Source organism: Lichenostomus cassidix, chromosome 1, assembly GCF_008360975.1.
Source record: "Lichenostomus cassidix isolate B80296 chromosome 1, HeHo_3.0, whole genome shotgun sequence".
Classification (NCBI taxonomy): domain Eukaryota; kingdom Metazoa; phylum Chordata; class Aves; order Passeriformes; family Meliphagidae; genus Lichenostomus; species Lichenostomus cassidix.
Window position 1 is genome coordinate 60,596,966 of NC_139479.1, and position 22,294 is coordinate 60,619,259.

Sequence of the window (22,294 nt, forward strand, 5' to 3'; positions counted from 1 at the left end):
CTCCTCGCAATGAAACACAACGTGCAGAATTTGCATGTTGTTCTTATCTTTGAGAATATATGACAGATTGTTTTGTGTAGCAACAGATTTTCATTTTTATTATTAGATAGTGTGTGTTTTTACTGGTGTGGCCATTCTGGTAATTTCCTGTGTTGTTTGTGCTTGAGCATTGCCATGGGGCTGTTTTAGCAGGATGTGCACCACAGAGTGTTGAATTTCCTTAGTTCTCATAGAATTACAAAAACTTTTTAAGTTTCAGTATCTTATAAGAGTGTTTCTCTCTTGTTGATCATCTGCTCACTTCTTACAGTACTAATATTCTTGCTTGAAAGGAAAGTCAAAAAAGAGGCTGCCTGATCCTCAGCAAGGTGTAGAAGTCCAAATGAACACAAGAGAAGTAGGTGTGAGGCTATATTGTTACATCTATTTTATTAGATTCTTTTGGATGAGCTTTTTCAGGATATACCGATTTCTGTCAAGTTTGGGACACTTAGCAAAATAAGGAAGCAAAGGAAAAACTTTGTGGCCCGGGTTATCATGAAACTTTATGTAATGCAGCTGTCAATGCCCAGTTCTAGTACAGAATTACTGAGTAAGGGACTATGAGATCCAAAGTCCTTGGCTTTCAATTCCCTGGTATTGGACTGGGAACTTCCGTGAGCAGTCAGATGAAAGCTATAAAACTGTGCAGAAATGGAGAGTTTGTGTTTCTTCCCCTCCAAAACTTTGGGCAGTGGGCCTGCTCTCTTCTCTTCTGCCAGATGGTACTGCAGAGAGAAGCAGCCCAACTTTTCTGCAACAGTGAGGCTGACTCCTTACTTACTGGTGCCCTGTGTACATACAGCCAAGCACAAAAGGGTATTGAAACTTTCCTCTCTCATCTGTAAAATAATTTCTTTAGAAAGGCAAAGAATTCAAGCAGTGTTTCTGATTAATACCTGCTTCAAATCTTTGAAACATTTTGTTTTGTGACAAAAGATTAATCACAGTTTATCAGTTCTAAAGGTCTTTGATTTATTTTTGATTGCTGGAAATTACATGCATTTAAAAAACTACGAATATCTCTTCCTGGGAGTGTATATTCTGTCTTTATCTGTCTCTCTGTATGAGCTTGCTGCATGTTGACAAGTCCCATAGAATTATTTCCAGTCTGTTTGAATGGTTTTTTTCCCTTATTCAACTGTAAGCACAATGTCAGATCAAAGCTGTGGTATGAAATGTGTTTTGCTGGGAAATGACCATGATGAATTCGATGCCGTGCTGGTTACTTGCTGTATTTCAAGGCAGAGGAGCTATATTTGATCTTGGGGGTGGAGGAGAAAACCACAGTGTGCAGGCTGGTGGCTGCTCTATTGCTAATTCATTGCCAGTTTGAGGGGAAAAAATCTGCATTCTCTCTTTATATTTTTAGGCCAGATATTAGCATGAATTATGGCTCTAGCTATTTCAACAACAGTTCAGTGGAAAATTCAATTCCTTGGAGAGTTGTGTGTGGTTCTGAACCATAACTAAGTCTTTTAACTCCTGTGAATCATGATGAAAAGTAATAGGTAAAAAGACACTGCTTCTTTAAATCAGTGCCACCAATGACTCAGAATATCTATTGATTTTTTTCTTTATTCCTACCAGCAGTTTCAATTAAGATTCAGCAGGTCCGCTCTGAAAAAACTCTGCATAAAACGCTGTCTGATACTCTTGGTTAATAACTGCTTTTTAAATTCTGTTTAAGAAATGAACACTTAAAAGTAGTTATATCTGTAACATGTTATAACATCAGTCTAAAAGGCTAGTATAATGCCCAGTTCATAGCTTTTGTTACATAGTTTTGAGTATATAATTACTGGAATGTATACCTTTATGTATTTAATCAAATTTTTTCAGACAACAGCTATACAAATTTAAAAAGTCAATTATATTCCCCCAGACATACTACTTTTTGAATATGAGAGAATTGCAGCATGATTTTGAAAAAAAAACCCAAACTATGCTGTATTTTCCCTGCAAATAGTGTCTGTATCAACAAATCATCTGAACAAAATGGTTACAGGCTGTTTGTCTTTACCCTTTGTAATGCACTAAGCAAATTTCAGTCCTTCACGTGAACCATTTGCAAATTTGGTGTTTATACCACGTCTGTCAGTCCCTTTATCTGTATTCCTGCATTGTTGGGAGGCTAACTCCAGATGTGCAGCAGTTGCTGTTCCACATAGGATTGTGTGATAATATCACATATGAAAGCCTGGTGGAAGGAAGGTAGTCTGAGGCTTTGTCATTCTCTGTGAAATCGTGAAAGCTGCAGAAAAATAAATGAGAAGGGCAGCCATTAGGGAGAAGAGCAAGATGCATGTGTAGAATAAAGGCTATTAATAAAAAGGTTTGCCTCCTGAGTCGCCGTGCTTCCCATATAAATTTCCATATTGGCATGTGGCCACGGCTGTAATTGTTTGCTTTAAAAAGTAGCATCAGGAATGTAGTGTATTTTCAGCTCGCACTACAGCAGTAGAAACAAAAAAAAAAAAGGTTAACATTTTTCTATAAGCCAGTTTTCCAAAAACCGTCTGAGATCTGTGAGATCTATAGCCATGATTTGGAAACCTTTGGCAAGAAATCTCAAAGTACAACACAAATACCTCTGAAATTTTGGAGACATATATTTGTAGCTGATCTATTTGTTTCTTGCTATGTATAGATCTTTCGGAAGTCCTCTGCCATTTCACAAACAAACCCTTTCCATTTTCACTTGGTAGGCTTCTATTCTAAGGCTTGTTTCCTAAGCAGGCAATGAGTTTTTCTTTGCTTTCAAGATTGTGTATTGGAGAACATTACTTGTTAAACGTAACTTTGCTGCAATCAGCCTTTGGAGGGAGGCCTCTAAGGTGTATTAGCTCTTGGTTTTCTACTGGTTTGGAAATTGGCAGGTTAACATAAAAGAGCTGAAATGCATATCCTTCCATGGTGAGTAAAAAGTGTTAAAAAATAGATTGCTGGTCTACTTTTGTGCAAAGAAGGATTAATTTAAGGAAGCTGCACTGAATGGGGGTTGAATTTTCCTGTATTGTAATTTTCAAATGCCAGATCAGGAAGAGACCTTGAACATGAGTAGTGTCTAAAGTCCATGACTGACAATTCATCATTGAAGAGCTAATGTTCTTTGGCTGTTTACCTGAAGAGATGGAGAATATTGTAAATTTACATTTTAAGAACGAATGACTATAAAGCCCAGTGCAAGGAGGATTAATCATGAAGAAATGCACTCCCGAATGCCTGGTGCTCCCTGAAAACGTGACACCATCTGATGCCTTTAAGTATTGTTAGGACCCTGTGCTGGAGCTGTAATGAGAAAGACCCTGGAACAATACTGCAAATCAAGTAACTAAATCTGGTGCACATGAAGTTGATGCAGTGGCCTTGGAGGGAAAGAGAGTGACAAGAATTCCTAGTCTATCTAGAGGAGCCCCTGTCTCCTGAACAGCAGCAGTATCAGTAAACAGGTTGAGCAGGAAATCTCCTTTATGTAAAGGACAAATATGGGGAGAAGTGAGATAAAAAGTAGCTGGAATACAGTAGAGGGAGGACTGGAAAACTCCCCAGATAAAACCAATAGGAAAACATGATGAACTGGAAAAAAATTTTTAAAAAGAATTAAAGCCAAATGGTATAAAAATTAAAGCCAAACTATTTAAATTTTTTTAAAGTCGTTGAGACCAAAAAGAAAAAAAAAAAAAGCAATGGAGAAGTTTCGCTGTTGAGCTGCTAGCAGAGAAGAGGCTTCCAGTTCTCAGTGTAGCAAGAAAAAGTGTTTATTATTTTGATTTCCATATATATATAGACTTTTCAGAGGTCGCCCAGATTGGTCAGCCAGAAACCTCCCCCTAGGCTTAATTGGCCAGGCCTGAACTGTCCAAGTCTCGAGACACTGTTTGAAAAACATCCAGACTTTATCTTTGTTTATGAAACACAGCAAAATGTTCTCATAAGAATGACCTGTGCTAGCCACAGAGAAGTAGAAAAAAGACAGATTTGTAGAAAATATATTGATTTAATTTTGGTCTATGCATTTCTGTGAAACATGAGTTTAGAAGACCTTTGGTAACCAGACCAAGAAAATCTTTAAAATCATTTAATTAGATTGAAGGCCAAAAGATAAACTCTTGTGATAAGCAAAAAATGTTCACTGTTCATTTACCTTCCAATTGATTTTCCTTCAAGCTAAAGAAGAAACATGCTACATTTGAACAGAAGGCAGCATCGATATAAAAATGTGTAATATGAGGCAATGGTTGCTTATCAGTAGTTAAAACTACAGGAAGAAATGACAAGTCTGCAAAGATTCAAGAGGAAGCAAGTTTATATCTATGTATGAGAAAAAACTGCCCTACCTACTCTCCAGCAATATAAAGGATGATTTGCTTTTTGTTCAGTTGCTACAACTAGAGAATTTATTTCTTAATTTAATACTTCCTTCAAATCTAATTTATTTAGGTTGTTCAGGTGTTATGTAAGAAGCATGCTGAATTTAAATCTTATCTTTTTGGGTGTACATAATGTCTTTACACAAATAAATCAGTGATCTCAAACATTTACAGTTGTTTTTAAAGAATTGTCAGTTTTATAATTTTTATGTTTTGCACTAGGAAACATGCAGTTATTATTTGCATTAATGTCACCATATTAATTTTTGTTTGGAAAGAAGCAAGCATCACTGTATAGTATCAGGTTGTGTTATATTGTGTTTAGCAGAAATTGACTATTCTGCCTCAAAGAGACACCTTTGGAAACAAAACAACTTCACTGATAATTGACATATTAATTGTATGTGCCATAAAGCCGTTGTGTCTGAAGGGCTGTTGTCCTGCACTTTTCTAGAGCTTGGTTTCTTGCATCTTCATTTCAAGTAGTAATTCTTGAGTGCTAAATCTGAAATAAATGGAGCACTACATTATCATACAGAAGCTTTAAATTACATAGGGATGAGCTTGACAAGATGTCCTCAACCTCTGACCTTCCCAGAATCTTCCTAAAGAGAACTCAAAGTCACCTATTGTTGTCTGTGTGATAAGAGACTTAACTGCACATTGATTTGAATCTGGGTGGATTTCTTTGTCTTCATGTCTTTACAGTGCTCTTAAAACTGTTATTTGCACTCTCTTACTGTACTGTAATGCCAAAAGAAAGGTCATGGCAATTTATATTTTTGCATTTGAATATCTAGGAGAAGGTCATGGGGTCAGCAGAGGTGGATGAAAAGCATTTTTATCTGTCAGCTGAGTAAGCTGTGATATTCTGGGTTCATTTGGGTTGGGTTTCATCTTTTTTAAGAGCAAGGGGTTTTTTTCAACTTGAGCATTAGGCTTTTGCGGTGAAATTTGGGTTCAGACTTTGTTTTTAGTATCATCTCTTCACAGCTGCTGGATTTCCAGCATTTCAGTATCTTCTGTAGCATATAGCACCCTAATAGTTCAGCATCCTCAAGCAAAAATAGAGTAGGAAGAATTTAATCCAGAAGAGTGTGTCTGTTTTGCCTTACAGTTTGTTTGCAGCTGACCTTTGATAATGACTGGTTTGTACTTGCAGGTTTTTAGAATTCACTTTGTGTGCTTGTCTGAACTTTTTATTCTTGTTTTTTTTTTCTTTGATAGATTACAGATAGAAGAATCTTCTAAACCTGTAAGGTTATCACAGCAGCTGGACAAAGCTGTAACCACGAACTATAAACCAGTGGCTAATCATCAATACAATGTAAGTAGCTTTTATTATTTTCCCTTCTTCCGTTCTTCAGGACTAATTTGTCTTAGGACTCCAGGGCTGCTCTGCTGCAGTCCAGCAGCTCTTTTGCTCACAGTTGGCCACTGTGTTTGGAAATGCTCTATGTCATCTGGTTTCTCCCTGATTTTGTTTTCTGGGTATCTTCTTTCTGTCTCAAGACCAATATCACCCTTGGGGCTAAGGTCTGCCAGTTGTAACTGTCTTGTGTTATCTGATGGAGGGCAGACCACCTTCACCCAAGCCTTTTTAGTGGCTTTATTACATTCTTCCTCTGTTTTTTTTTTAATGTAATTTTGACATTTGTGGATAAAAGGCAGTTCTGGCATTGTGCTATGAGATGTGGAAGCACTCTTTTGAGCCAAATAGCTTATCATCTGCAGGAGGGTAAAGGACTTGAAAAGAATCATTAGTTTCCAGTCCTTTGGAGGAATTGGTAACAAGTAGAAAAGAGTAACAGCTGATAATTATTCTCAGTTTCATACCTTCCCAGTACATGTTATTGGCATCATTGGCTTTGTCAATATTACACCCACGCTGCTGTTCCAGATCAGTTGATGTACAAATGAACTATAATGTTAAAGATCCTCTTTGAGTTATTTGTATGTATGCATATAGAATTGCTATTATTGCTGAATGTGAGGGACACTAAGTCATACTGAAAATTAGTCACTGTGTTAGTCATTTAAACTTTTACACTTTTTATTAAGATTTTATTTACATAAAACAAATGACAATATATTGGATGATATTTAAGTGTTATTATGAAAGTCAGTCTATTGCCACAGAACCAGAAATAATTGTTTCTCTCTCATGGGACTGTTTTGTAGTAGTTACTGTTCAAAGTGTGATCTGTACATGGGTGATCATACCAATATAACTACTGCAGCTGAGGGAATGACATTTAACCAAAATAGTCACACTGGTGTATCCTGCTATGCAGATGCAGTTTTGTATGAGTATATTGTTTTATGATACTACTGGTATTCTCATTCTTTAATTCTGAAATAAGCTTTAATGATGTATAGCTTCTTGTTTTAGTGGGATGCTGTGCCATTTCCCTGACACCAGCATAATTATAGCAGTATGACTTCAACCTGGAGACAATCTTTTTATCTTTATTTCAGCTGCAAACTGTAGTCATCATATCATTATGGAAATTTTAATCTTGTGTGAGATTGAGCGGTATAACCAGGACATAACCAGGCCTCTTAAAAGTGATGATGCTCTTGGGTCCTAAATGATTTTATTGGTTAGGTAGCTGTCCATGGTCATGAGAATCCATTGGTTGTGTGTTTAGTTTTTATGTCTACCTTAAAGATGTTCTAATGGGAAAAATCTTGTAAGACATAGTTGTACTTGAGTCATCTTGACCTTGCCTTGACTCTAAAGGCCCAGGCACGACTACTTAATACAATGTCTTTCTTTTCATTAAGTCTTTTTTAAGGTTCAGATTTCATGGCTGAAAGGATATATAACTGGGAGGAAAAGTCCATGAACTTGTAAAACCTCTTGGTTTAATTTTTCTGCTGTTTTCAAGCAGCAATTGCTTTCTTAAAACCTGCTGCATTGCACGTAATCATATGGCTGCTGTGGGGACAGGACTATCACAAGAAATAAAAATATACAAACTGCCATATATGCTAATCCATTCAGTCATCATCTGGGCAGTTTCTGAGGAAACAATGAGTATCTACTAAATAAGACAGAAAGGGTTAACATTTCCTGGAGGAAAGAATGTGTAATGGGGTTTAAATGTGGCTGCTTCATGTACCTGTAAATGAACATGCAACAGGAAGGAGGAGGGAAATAAATCATGTGGATGAGAAATAGCAATAGCTTGTTTGAATTCAAGGACTGGGAAAGTGATTAGGGGCTTTTTTTGCAAGAAATTATATTAAGCCTATATTTTTATTGCAAGAAATTGCAATTCCATTACAATATACGCTAAGATTGTAACTTAGCTTTTCTTCTTTGGGAAAGGGACCTCTATTATATCTGTAAACATTAAATGTGTTTATGAAGTCGCAATGTTAATATTCTTGCAGCTGGAACCTTTCTGTGACTTAATTATTGTTCATAATACAGCAGGAAAATTCTCCAGTGGTTCTGGTTACCCCTTCAGAGGCTTCTTTCAGAGGTTTCTTTGTGGTCCTCTCTTCCCACTGCCCTGTACTGTAGAGATTGGTACTCCATGCTCCAGGAGACAGAAAAACCTTTAAAACTAGTTTCAAGCATCTTCAGATGAAACTTTAGCTTTATTCTCACTTCTCTATCACCTTTGTATTAGCTGTCTACCAAAGCAGTTACATCAGCTTCAGTATTAATGATACCTTCCAGAAGGCAATTCTGGCAGCGTTTCAGCAAGCTTAGCAACATCCTGGGAAGGTAAACAAAGAGAAATTGATTTCAGTATGAAATCTTGCAGGGATAAACTCACGACTTCTGTGTTAAACAGCTTGTTCTAAAATGGCCCTTCCTTGAAATCAAATAGTATTTGAATGCTTTTTAAATTAAAAAATCACACAACTTTAAAGAGATCTAATTAGTTTACAGTGTAGGTGCATTCTGTTACATGACTATTAAAAAGTGCTTTCAGCCTACTACATAAAAGAAAAAAAAACAGGAAGAAAAAAAGCAAAAAACTGCATTGTAACTTGCTATGAGCTGTATATTCACAAGACCAAAAAGAAGAAAACAGCAACAGAAGATACCAGGCTTTTTTTTTTTTTTTTAATAGCACTTCATAATGTACTCTGTTTTTAGACAACAGTGAGAGCTGTTGCTGAAGTTAGAGGGAAATGCTAGAGTGTTGTTAATTAAAAAGTGGGCAACTGGGACACCAGCTGCAAATAACTTTTCAATAAAGGAAGGTTTTGATATTCAGTTCTCTATGTGAGTTGATATTACACATTAATGAATTAAGAATATTAGAATATTCACATTGAATTTTTATAGGGAATGCCAACACTCTTATCTGATTTACTTTAGCTCATCCAGAGAAAGTAAAATAGAAGATCCTACTGTGGAGAGTGTACTGAGACACTAAAATAATAGTGAAAGAAGAATGCTGGGCATTGCAATTTACTACCCAAAAAAAAGGTTGTGCATGGGTTAAAAAGACTGCTGTGTGTTATTTTCCATGAGATTGTTACTTGTGTAATTGGGATCTTGTACACAGTCATGAAATGGTCCTCTCAAAGACCTAATGTCAGTGAAGAACTTCCATATTGTTACTTTGTTCTTTTGTGTAGGAAGCATCAATTTTTAAGCAAGTAGGATTTTTTTTCTCCACGTGGATAGAGTTGTAGCTGGTAGCTATTTGCTAGCTAAGCACATTTTTGTTGTATGTCTTTGAAGAGGTACAAAGAGTACTGTGGATTTTTTGTTGTTGTTCTTAGAGATTGCCTTGAGAGTCCTTCCCATTACCACCATGTTGCTTGCCCATTATTCCCATAGCTTTGCCTCATACAGAAGGAATAACCTTGGTGAATAACTCATGATCTTGCTCCTTAAAAACAAAACTAAAACCAGAAAAGGAAAAAACTAAACTAAAACCAGAAAACAGTCTCTTCCATCACTTCAGTTTAATCTTCCACCTGAGTAGCTTGCAGTTTTTTCCTGGTTTTCTTCTTGTTCATTTTTGTTTGGTTGTTTGGGGAGGTAGAAGACTGCAGAAGGGTTGGTATAGCAGCTGCTGCTGTGACAGAATGATGTAGCCTGTAATTGGCTGTCCTTATCTTTTATGCCACATCTTTCAACTGGAGTATTTTTGAGTCAGAGAAAAGTTACTAATCTCAAAAACAAATGCAAAGGTCTCTGCCCTGAAAAGGGACCACAGGTGTATGCACAAACCCAGAACTCAGTCAAGCAGTGCAAATAGAGCTGCCTTCATCTCTCCTACCAGTTTCTGAACTTGAACTCTAAAGTGTTGGTTCTTCTGGCAACAAATTAAGGCTGGATAATCCATCTCCTCTTGTAAAATGGTAACGTGCATGTATTCAAAACATTTTTTATGTCCCTAGTCTTAATTTTCCAGTGTGTCAAATGTAATAGGCTTCTCATGAAAATCCAGTAGAGTGTTTTTCACTCATATCAGCTGTGACTTGGTCAGCAACTGCACAGAGAAACTGGAAAATCCTGTGGATGCCTTGGTCAGAAAAGGCTGAAAACCCAGGCTCAAGACAGCCAACTGCAGTTGATTGCAGTGGCTAATTAGGAAACTGCTTTCAGGAGAACACGGTGTCGATGTCCTGATTCCATAAAGCTGTAGGTGTGCATTCCTTCCCACGGTGTGCAGTATAGCCTATGTGATGGTAATTCCTGTGTTTGACCATGAACTACCAAAGGCAAAGAGTCTGGAGCAGTTTTCAAAGAAGACCAAAAAATATTTGTTCTACCCAACTAGACTAGATTAGATTGTTTTTAATAATGTTTGTATTGCTGTTGGTCGCTCATCAAGTTTGCTGATTACACAAAGGTGGGGGGGGTGGCTTATCCCCCAGGGGCTGTGCAGCCCTTCAGAAGGACCTTTACATGTTGGAGAGATGGGCAGAGAAGAGCTGGCTGAAGTTCAGCAAAGAGAAGGACAGGGTCCTGCACCTGGGGAGGAATAACCCTGGACACCAGCACAGGCTGGGGGCTGATCTGCTGGAAAGCAGCTCTGTGGAGAAGGACCTGGGGGTCCTGGTGGCCAACAAGCTGTCCATGAGCCAGCAGTGTGTCCTGGTGGCTAAGAAGGCCAATGGTGTCCTGGGGTGCATTAGGAAGAGCATTACCAGCAGGTTGAGGGAGGTGATCCTGCCCCTCTACTCAGCCCTAGTGAGGCCTCACTGGAGTGCTGTGTCCAGTTGGACTCCTCAGTACAGGAGAGACACACAGCTCCTGGAGCAGGTGCAGTGGAGAGCTATGGAGATGGTGAGGGGACTGGAGCATCTGCCTTACATGGACAGGCTGAGGGAACTGGGCCTGTTCAGCCTCGAGAAGAGACAGCTGAGAGAGGACCTCGTTGATGTCTGTACAAATGCCTTTTTGGCAATTAAGGAATTATTTAGTGTATTGCCTGTCTTGCAGGAGGCACTCTTACACGTCATATTTCATCCTATGTCTCACACAGCAAGGATTCCGTTTACTGGCTACTGTTCCCCACTTTGTATCATTTCTGTAGGTGCTTCAGGTGCAATGAATCTCCTGTTCATATACCAGGACAGGGGTAGTACTGTAGTCATAGTAACTTTTAGATGAATGACATTTATCTAGCTTCTCCAATACCTGCATGACTGTGTGAACATACCCAGAGAACTGGCCAACTTTTGTTGGTGGAGTTGCAACCAAGAGAGACAGGTAACCCCTGAGTGACCCAGACCATGCTTCTTGGTAAAGAATTAAACTTATGTCATATCATGGTGTCATCATTTCTGTTGTATAAATGGATACTGACTGTATTTGGGGTTTGAAGTTTCAAAGTGTGTTGACTGAGTAGACTTTTTGAAGTGTATTTCTACTTCATGTATTTATGACTAGATGCAGTCTATGTGCCTTATTCTGCATTGTGAGACTGTACAAGAACAGAAGCAGAAATGGAATCCACAGCAGGGCTTCCAAAGATTGCAATTAAAACCTTTTCAAGGTCAACAGAAGCTCCTAATAATTGTCTGTTGGACTTCCAGAAGAAGCAAGTGTTTTGACATGCTGTTGTTTATAGGAAGGCCAGTGTCACAGGTTTTTGTTCCTACTCTTGTGTCTGTAGTGTAGCAGTTCTGCTGTAGATCATGGCAACCAAGATGAAGTACTGTGAAGCTGGTTTGCTTGATGCTACAGTTTGTTATGTTGCAAAGCTATTACTGTTTTGAAGATTAATTCTTCTTTAAATGCAATGGCTAAAGAGTTAAATAATTACATTAAACTGTGTTAGTCAATACAAATCAATTGCACGATGGGTTTGTGTGGTGAGATTGTAGCGTTTATAACACCATGTGGAGTTAGAAAAGCAGCCAAGTATCTGGTTACACATGCCCCTTTTAGATTTAAGACAGAAGCAAGAGACTTCAAGCTACTGGATGCTCTGCATCCAGTTTAATGGTGTATGTCCATTTTGGAATTTGAAAGAGGTAGTTGGCTGGCTGGAAACCTGGGAGCTACAGCAAAGGTGGTAATAGTCTTCAGCCTCTTTGGGACAGCTACAAAGAGACAGGCTGTTTTCACTCTGAGAGTAGGAGGGAGTTAGCTGGCAAGGATACATAGGAAAAAATAAATAGTGCCATAAAACCACCCTTTCTTCTTAAACATAAAATCTTAAGTATCCAGTAGAACTGTGCTTTTTCATTTCTAGGTTTATCTGAAGGTCTTCCTTTCAAGGGTCAGGTTTGAGCTATCAGAAGCAGAATGACTCCCATACAGAATTATCCCACTTACAGCCAGGCATGTGTCCCTTATTGATCACATGCATCTTTCTTCTGTACATTGTGCCGCTATGGATTCACCCACGCAGTTTGCCTGAAAGCACTTGATGATTACATGACTTATATTACCTTCTGGATCACTTCTGTTGGTTCCAAGGAGCTGGATGGTTTTCTGTTCGCGGGTGGTGTTGGGGGTGGATGGGGTGATGTGCTGGCAGGTGGTGTGGTTGGTGCTCTGTGGTGATTGGGGTTTGTTTGGGGTGTGCTGGTCTGTGCACATCTTGCTTCTGATGATGAATCACAGGAAGTATTTTTGGAGGCGATAAAACTTTCTGCAAAAATATATAGTCATCCTGGTTAAGTAATTTTTAATGTACAATTTGAAGTAGGATGATGTGTGACAACAAGTGGCCTCTGCTTGCTTAGAAGGTTTGGGTTTTTTGGACTAGTGTAACTTCGTTTTTGTTACTCTGCTTTCTCCTGAAGAGAAACCATCAAACTTCAAAGTGTGTCTTTGAAGATAGGTTGTATATTGATGGAGTTGATGCCTTGAGTACTGCTTCTGGAGCAAATGAGGCAGTGTCCAAGGGCTGTTGGAGCATCCTTTGGGCAAGTGCTTTTTATGATTACAGACGTAGCCATGTTGATCTGTGGACTTTTCTGAGCACAGCATTTTGGAGGTTGTTTGACATTTGTCATTGTACCTCAGAAGCTGGGATCAACAGAGGTGGAGTGAGAATATCATCTCAGTTTAGATTTCTGTACTATTATTAATTCTCTTTCCAGGTTTGGGCACCCGCAGGCTCTGTTTCTGCTTTTTTTTTTTTCTGGTTAAAGCAGATATACACATCTGAGAAGCTTATTGTGCTGAGGACAAAATGCTTAGTTTATGTTCATAAAAGAACATTTGAATGCTCAAAAGAAAATTTTCCAGATGAAAAGCACTGAGTCATTGAACAGTGTTTTATTAAATAGAAGAGGTTTTTTGTAGCTTAATGTTCAGCACTGAGAATTATACAGCATTACATATAAATGTCTTTAAAACATGTTTTGTAACAGATTGAATATGAGAAGAAGAAGAAAGAAGATGGAAAACGAGCTCGAGCTGATAAACAGCAAGTGTTGGACATGCTTTTTTCAGCCTTTGAGAAACATCAGTATTACAACATTAAAGACCTGGTGGACATAACCAAACAGCCTGTGGTACGTACTGGAAGTCTTGTAAATACAACCATTTTCAGTAGTTACTATTGTGTATATTTTACATATCCAAAAAATAGTTTAAATATATATTATATGTCTTAGAAACTCATCTCTACGTATGTTTTACAACAAACAGAAATCACCAAGTTTTAAGTTCAGCATTGTAGGACAGTGTAGGATGCCAAGCATTGCAGTGAATGTGCTTTTTCTTGACAAAGATGGTTTAAATAACCTAAATGGTCTCTTTCTTGTTTAGGTTTGGTTTAATACTAGGAACCACGATTACAAATTCTGTAATGCTCTTATGTCTCCCCTGCTACTCCTGTCCTCACTGAAGCCTAGTTCTCTTGGCAGTAGAGAGCTTGTGTAAATGTGTGGTCAGCCCTTCCCTCAGCTTCTGAACTTTATTTTGGCACAGCAGCAGGGGTTGCCCTTTTCCTGTGGGTCTAGAAAACTTTTTTATTTCATGGAATTAGTATTAAATGCTGGCATTATCCATGTTAGGAGCTCAGACATCGTGTCAATGCCTCCAAAATCACTGGATTTCCTTTACAAACAGGATCATTTGTAGGTTAAGAGTTTAGATGGTTGATACTCAGGATTTATTTGGGTTTTTCTTTTAAATAGCGTTTTGATACACAAACAAGAAAAGCATCAAGACATCTGCATATGTGATGGTTTTGTTACTGTGCAGTGTCTGTTAGCCTCTTCATGTATGAACCATAACTTTCCAGTTCTTTCACTTCTTCCGCTGTTCAAGCTTTCCTTGAACAGACCAGGCAAGAGTGGGAGGGAGACATTGACATGTGAAGGATCATTGGTGGTTTGGTATTTTTCAGTGCCAACTTCAATATCTATCCTCAACCCAGCTGCAGATTTCAGAAGACTTAAGGGGACTTAATTATGTTTGAGTCTAAATGGAGCAGCAATGTCACCAGGTGTTAGAGCTAAGGCAGAAGAAAGACCAGTAACAGCTGGATTATGGAAAAAATACTCTGTAAAGAAAGGGGGGAAAATGAAGATGCTTACTAGTTTTGCTCACTTTACATTTAGAATTAAGTATATCAGTGTCAGAGCATTGGTATAAGTGAACAATCTGTTCAGTTAGAAGCTGCACAAAGATGTTGCCCAATTCTAATCCATGTAGGTTCACTGTGCCTTGAAAGAAACTAGTTGAGTTACATATCTGCATCTTCCATTCATTTATCTCATGGGTCAGCTCCTTATCTCTCTGGCAGAGAAGGTGTGTGGGCCATTGGAGCTGAGAACGAGGAAGGAATAGGGGGAAGATACGGAGGAAGTGGCAAGAAAATTTTAAGTGTGTTTTTTTTTTTGTAAGAGAAGTGTGGCAGTCACTGTCTCAATCACTTTGAATGCAAGTTGGTACAGATTTATCTCATCTACCATGACATCAGCTTGCAGTAGTCACCCACAACTCCCACTTAAGCCACTGGAGAACTTGAAGTTACAAATAAATTAAAGGTATTTTTCTTATGTAATGGTAAATGTAAATAGTAAATTAAACCCTTTCTACAGAATATGTTGCATGTTTCACAAGAAATTGCTGCCATCCTTATTTATGTCATGAAATCTCAAAGCACGTCTTTTCTAAATGCAAATTACTGCTATATTAGGGAACATGGATTTATTTGTTTTTCATTTTAATGCAAAATAATAATTTGCAGTAGTAGGCAACTCTGTTGCCACCTACTCAGATGTAAGTACCAAGTGCTCCCTGGAAATACTGCAGTAATTCTAGACTTGGGCTTCATGGCAGAGAACATAATACAACTCTCTGTGAGCAATCAAATATATGTGAAGCATGTAACCAGTATGGGACCAGTGGTCTAAGATGAACTGTATTTTTTAAAAATGGAGTAGATTGTTTGCATTTTTTCTTCTATTTTAGCTTTAAGTAATGGTTATCTTAAATCCAGTGAGGTTTGTTTACCCCTCAAAGTTTCAGAAGGATTTTCTGAGCTTGGAAGTTAACTCCTCAGAAATTCCTATCCCATAATTCCATGATAACATTTCACTTTTTATGGAAAAAGTAATGAGGGAAGGTGGAACAGAGCAGAGGATGCTTTAAAGATACAAACAGATCACCTACGGATCAGCTTCTGTGCTAGAATTATATGTACAGATAACAGTGTATAAACACCCTGGATCCCTTTCTGAGAAAAATGGTGGCACCCTGGTTAAGGATCACCAGGCTCTAAAATTCAGTATTTAGCATCACTGGGAGTAGTATGGGGTTTCTCTCTCCGTATGGGGTTTCTCTACATATTATGGTATCAGAACACTATGCTTCAAGAGATATAGGCCAGCCTGGTGCAGTGCAGACCCGGGTGGGGAGTCCTGGTTTCTAGGAGAATTGATCCTGCAGGAAAAATCATAACCATCCCCTGAACTCATATCTTTGAGCCACTTGCTCTCAGGTTCGGTACAGCACAGTGGGATTATCCATGATTCATAATTGTCTAAAAACTCCAGCAGTTCAGTGCTGTCTGTGCACAGACAGTGATGTTTTGGGGTTAATGCTCTCAGCTGCCCTCCCTAGCACCTCTGCTGCCTGCTTGCCCCCCGCAGCAGAGATGGGAAGTAGGAATATGTTGCAAATCCTCAGCTGCTGCATTTCATGGTTGCAGCTTGACGTGCCCTTACCTGTAGCACAGACCTTACCTTGCTCTTCGGTTTGGGTTGGTTTTGTCCTATTTCATTACACTCCTGAAAGTTTTGCCCTGAGAGAAGCAGAACTGCCTGGGTAATTAGGTCTGAAAAGTAGTTGAAATTAAAAAAATCTTCGTGTAGCTGGGTGGGTGGGTTTGGGTGGGTGCTGTGGAAAGTTCAGCCACAGTGGTTTCGCTCTGCCTGAGCGCAGCAGCAGAAAATCACACCTTGTGATGTGACTTCCCAGGTACAGACTAGATCTGTCAGCCCAGAACTGCACATGGATGCACCTCATGGCACTGAGTGCAGTTATGGGGGATTTTTTTCCAGTTCTCTGTCCATGTGGTCTAGAGCAGAATTTAACCCTTGCGGCCAGGTGTCTCTCCCACCCACTCTGCCATGCTTTGAGGTGTCTGTGGGTGACACTGCCTCGTGTGCATGCACAAGGATTGCAGAGCAGGCAGTGGATATGCAGTTGTGCACAACTACCCCCAGCCGTGCAGAAAGGGCTTTCTCACCTGCTCCCAGCACCTTTTACACGGGGCGTGGTGCATCGCTGTGGTAGCGAGTGTGTGTGTCCCGGCTACCTGGCTGGAATAATGTCGGCATCTCTGCAACGGCGAGGAGATGTCGGCGATCTCCTGCTGCCACCTGCTGGGGTTTGCATCCGGCGCCCCCGAAGGCTGAGGAGCCATCCCTGCACGGTGAACTCCCTGCTCCTGTGCCCAGCTGCTCTGCTCAAAAGAAACACCCTAAAAAGACCCTAAAAACTGGTTCATGTACACATCCGTGATGATCACCTTTCTTACTTGTTGGACTGCTTTGTATATTTTGGATGCATACCTGGAGAGGGAGAGTAAGGATAAGTTTCTCTAAAAGAGACTTTTTTTACTGACTGAGAATATACTTTTTATTTATGTATTTCCTAGCTTTTCCATTTAGCAGAGGGGGAAGAGAGTAAGGAACAGACCTTAGGCAATCAGCTTTTCTTATTTTCCTATGTCTTCAACACGTATTTTCTGATTTTAATGTCTTGGAGTATGTTGATATTTGTGCTTAGTGGAACAGTAGATGCAGAAAATACAAGTGTTCCAACTATTCCAGTTCAATATAAGCACTCCAGCAGGATTAAATTGCTCAAACTAAAGCAATTATGAATTTAATGTGGGGATTCTTAAACTGTGGTCTGTGGTTGCCATGACAATCCACTCATATCAGTCCCAATTAATAATTAAACAAACAAGCAGGCTCTTGTGACTCTTAAGAAAATTACTGGTGTTTATTATAAAGAATGAAGGAGGGCAGTATCAGTGAGCTGTGTTTTGTCAAAGATTATACTATTGGTATAATGGCTTTGCTTGCTTTGTTTTTTTCTCTTTCTCTTCCAACCCTTAGTATTTTAATGTATTAGAAAATTCTTAGACATCTACTCAGCTCTCCTCTAAAAATGAGGCCATAATAAAATGCTTAAAGCTTTGCAAAATGGCATGAAAACCAACAGCTTGAGGCTTTGACAAAGTCTGAATAAGGCAAGGAGTTTCAAGGTAATCCCAGCCCAAGCAAGAAGAAAGGTCAAGAGCTTTTAGCTCAGTTGGAGGAATTCCAGCAGGAGGAAGATGTGTGAGATAATACTTCCCAAGAGGTGCTGGTAACTTCATTTCAGCAGCCCCTGGAGCATCCATCTCGCAGTACTTGCCTCTCAGAGGGAATGCCAGGGAATCCTATCATCCCTGGGGCTTGCACTAATCCCTGCTGGTGCCTGAGCATTGAAATCCCAAAGTCCTTCCCACACCACTTTGCAGCCATCAGCCAGCCAGGCTGTCTGAAGCTTAGGATATCAGTCCCTGCGATTGAGCAGATGTGTAGGAACTGTGGCAATTGCCTGCCTGTTTCATTGGAATTTTTGTTTCCTTTCAGATATACTTGAAAGAAATTTTGAGAGAAATAGGCATCTACAATGTGAAGGGGACCCACAAAAACACATGGGAGCTGAAGCCAGAATACAGACATTACCAAGGAGAAGAAAAGAGTGATTAACAAAAACAATTATGAAGTAAGAATGATTGCACTGAGGGAACTGTGTTGTTTACAGACAGGACTGAGCACAGTGCAATTCTGCAAGGATAAATTAAAGCAGCTGATACTTTGTAATTTTCTGTAGCTTTTTTTTTCCCCAAGGAATATTTCTTGTATGTTTCTATATATGCTTTGTCTTTTGACAGGAAAAGTTTATAGAATAAACTTGTATTAGATTTAACTTTATTAGAAATCTTTTGAGTACTCCTTTTACTTTTTTTTGGTAGCTTTGTGGCTCTTCCAAGCCTCAGTAACTTTGACAGAAAATGTGTCTTAGAGGAATCCAAAACTTTGTGGTTTTGCATTCCAGTGTAACCAGGTTAATACCCTCAGTTCTGCTGGGATCTGTCAAGGCTTCATCTGGAAGCCTGCAAAGGTGAACAACCCTGTGTGCAGTGTTTGGGTGGAATAGACATGATGCTCCTCTTGGCATCAGGCTTTAGGAAAAACAGGCACAAGCATGGTGCTCATCACAATCCTTAGACACCCTGGGAACAAACCAATGCAGTTAAAAACCCATACAGTGGGAAGATGTCAGTCCTCTCCATGTGACTACTGAGAAAAAAATGAAATGTCTGTTAGGTACAGCAAAGAATAGTTTTATCTTTTGTTTGGTTTTTATGCTGATACCTATGTTTTGTTTAACCATATCAATAAAACCATTATTTTAATTTGTACCACACAATGTTGTATGTTATTGACTGAACATGTTGTGATTTAGGTGGCATAGGCCAGAAGGGTTTTTTCAAAGCATGTTTTTATTGCTGGCTGTGCCACGGGGTTCCTCTGTGTTTGGGAAAGATTGCTAAATGTGTCTGTGTCTCTGTTCCCCTATTATTAAAATGCACACTGCAAGGGTTATCCCTTCAACATCCCTTTTAAGAGAGATCAGGGAGGGGACTATTTAATTATATTCTCAAAGATTTTATGTTAAAGAAAGAACAGAGTGGGAAAAACTCCTTAGTATACCTACAAATGAAGCAGAAGGTCAGATTTGATAGCTCAACTTTTACATTCCCCCATGTCCTTCAGCTGTGTGCACCATTTCTGCTCACCCCAATGGAAAAACAGGTCTGTGTGAGAACTAAACATTCCATGACTGATCCAGTTGGCAGCAATGAAGAACTCAGGGGGTGACCAAATGCTTTCAGAGGTTTGTAAAACAACTCTTACGTGTAAGCCACACAATTTTGCTCAATTCATTGTTTCCTAGAGTTGTTTATGTAGGTATCTCTCTACAGCTACACTTTGGGCTGGTGCTCAGCATCCTATGGCATGAAGTGTCCAGTTCCCAGGAGGTGGACTTCTGAGAGTTTGGAAGAGCAGATCCCATTCCAGGGGGGTGTGTGTGCTTTCATAAATACTGCCACCAAGTCGTGTCTCCTCAGGCTCTACAAGCAGGACCCAGCTTGCAGATGGCTGCAGGAGCCATCTGAGGATGCCAAGAGGAATGCAGGAAGTCAGCCTTTGTGTCTTGCTGTGGAACATGATGTGCTCCCAGGCAGTAGCCAGGGCCTACTCACTCTGCTGTCCCCACCATGCTGCTGAAATACTCCCTGGGCTTGTGTTCAGAGCTGTGTAGGATGAGAACCCTTGCCTTTCATGAGCTGGGCTCCTCTGTGGGATCCATGTCCTGTTTCAGCAGCTGAAGCACCCAGCAACTCTAGCTGAGCATCTCCCTTGTGTTGCTCTTTACATGGTCCTCTAAAACCATGCAGGGGGATGCCATGCAACCCTGATCTAGTAGTGGTGTGATTCCTTGCCACAGGTAAAAAGGACTGTGCCATTCCAGAGGGAAATGGTTACCTTAAGTGGGATCCCCAGCAGGATTAGTTTAGCAGGGAAGTTTTGGATCTGCTTGTATTTCTGGTTTTATATGAGCTGCTTCAGTTTCTCTTCAGTTGAGAGGGACATAATCAGTCAGCATGAAATGCCTGAACAGCTAAGTAAAGGAAGTATTTTACTGATCTGCAGCGTGCCTTTGGACAGGGTCAATAAGCTCTACTCAGAAGTAATGGAAAACGTACAGAGCACTCAGTTTTTTATGGGGTTCATGGTGTTTACAAAAGACTGATGTTTTATGGATATCATTAAAAATTTGTAGAGTGCTAGAAGTAAACAAGCAGTGGAGTTTTCAATCAGTGAGCAACCAGAAGGGTTGAGGAATGCCAAAGTACACTGGGTTGCTTGCAGCCTTCTGTGGTATAGCACCAGTTATAAAAAATGAGGAGCAGGACAGTGAGGAAACACCATTTCAAAAATGGAACTAGGAAATGCTAGGCCAGAGTAAACTAAGATGACCAGTGGAGAGTCCAGCAGCCAGGCAGCTTCTGAAGCAATTTTTACCTGCTTCCTGCATGATTTTGAAGGCTTTCTAGCTTGTTGGGGTGCAGTTGGAATTTTAGCCTCAAAAGCTGCCACAAAATCCAAGTGGCATGAGAGAAGGGAACAATGAGCCCACGGAAATGATGATCTAGAGCATGAAAGATGCTCTCCTGTGCTGGCAGCAGGACCTGTTCCCTGCATTCAAGAACTCCACTGGCTCCTGCCTGGGGGGAGCACATGGGAAAGATGGAGTTTTTCGGTGCCCTTAGCAGGTCATCCTCCAGCCTGCAGCCAAGCCAGGGGATCTTGCAGTACAAACCATCCTAGAGACAGAAGCAGCAGGAAAAATACACTGCTATGGGCCCCATATCCTCCCTTCTGCAGTAACCCAGGGCACTGCAGGACCAGTCTAAATTCAAACACGGCTGGGATAATGACTGAGCATTTGGGAGAACCTCATTTGGATCCATCACATAAAAACCAGTGAAACCTCTCCAGCTCTGCTGCGCTTGTTCTGCACGAGGACCTTACCCAAGTGCTGTTGGCAGGATTGCCATCTGCCAGAAGAGAGGAGAAGGAGGCTTGTGGGTGTTCAGGTCTGATTCCCTGGCTCCCACATTTGGATTAATTTAAACTCTGGACTCGCAGCAGTGATGAACAACGATTCCCTGCTGGTCTGCCCATGTGCTGCTGCCTCTGCTCGTGGCTGAACTCTGCTCATGCAGATGTTCTTGAATATTAGTGGTCAATACACTGCTTGGTGAGCGGGTCCCACAGGCACGAGCAGAAGTTACTGTGTGCTAAATGCCATTAAATGAGATTAAAAGCATATCCACTCTCCAGCACTGCTTCTCCCCAATGACCAGTTTGAGTCATTGGAAATCTCGCATTTGCTAAGCCCAGGCAATACCAGCATGGGCCTGAACAGATACAAGGTGACAGCCACCCCTTTAGAGATCCCCCTGCTTACTCAACCCAGGGGAATGGAGAGGAGAACCAAAGTAAAACTCGTATGTTAAGAACAGTGAAAAATGAAAAAATGTAAATGAAAATAAGTAAAATACAGTACTAATGGTAAAAAATTATAATAAAAAGTGCAAAACAAGTGAAGCACAATACAATTGCTCACCACCTTGACTGATGCCAGCTCCCCTTATGGGTAAGTTCCCCCAGTTTATATACTGGGAACAGCATTCTGTGGTGTGGAATATCCCTTTAGTCAGCCCAGGTCAGCTGTACCAGCTGTGCTCCCTCCCAGTTTGTGTTCCTCCTCACTGGCAGAGCATGAGACAATGGAAAAGCGTCCTTGACTTAGGGTAAACACGACTTAGCAAAAAACCAAAACATCAGTGTGTTATCAACACTGTTGTCATTCTGAATCCAAAATACAGCATTGTAACATCCACCAAGAAGAAATGAGCTCAGAAATGAGCATGCCTGAAAAGCAGGACACAGGGGGACCGGGATGGCAGGAACTGCTGGGGGTGGCTGATGGGCTGGCACAGCTGCAGCCGGTGGGTCAAGGGCAGTGTTGTCTCCCTGAAACATCATTTTGTGGGCAGTGAGGAAGCACCAGCAGCTGCAGGCAGTTTTATGGCTTTGAAATCATCCCTCCCTGCTGCCACGGGAGGGGCCAAGGGCACCCGTAGCTGAGGTGCAGACACAGCTGTACATAGAGCAGATTAACCTCAGCACTTGAACCAGACTACTCCAGTAGCAACAGTGGGATTTTGTTAGCTGAGCATCCATTGTGAGGAGGGGAGGAGTATCCAGTTTACATGGCCATTTCTCGACTACTCTGCTAAAAAGAATTTGGAGAGCTAATCTTTAAAAAACCTTCTGGACATCTATGTTCA

At 40.3% G+C, this 22,294-nt stretch overlaps 1 protein-coding gene across 1 annotated transcript in view; it reads left to right on the plus strand.

Annotated features, from left to right (window-relative positions):
- Positions 1 to 18,798, plus strand: part of GTF2F2 (general transcription factor IIF subunit 2) — an 84,256-nt gene extending 65,458 nt beyond the window's left edge. The window contains exons 7-9 of the mRNA XM_085059537.1: positions 5,640 to 5,739; positions 13,224 to 13,367; positions 17,955 to 18,798. Coding sequence (XP_084915663.1) covers positions 5,640 to 5,739; positions 13,224 to 13,367; positions 17,955 to 18,074 — 364 coding nt within the window. The 3' untranslated portion in view covers positions 18,075 to 18,798. The remainder of the gene's footprint in view (positions 1 to 5,639; positions 5,740 to 13,223; positions 13,368 to 17,954) is intronic.
- The last annotated feature ends 3,496 nt before the right edge of the window (positions 18,799 to 22,294 follow it).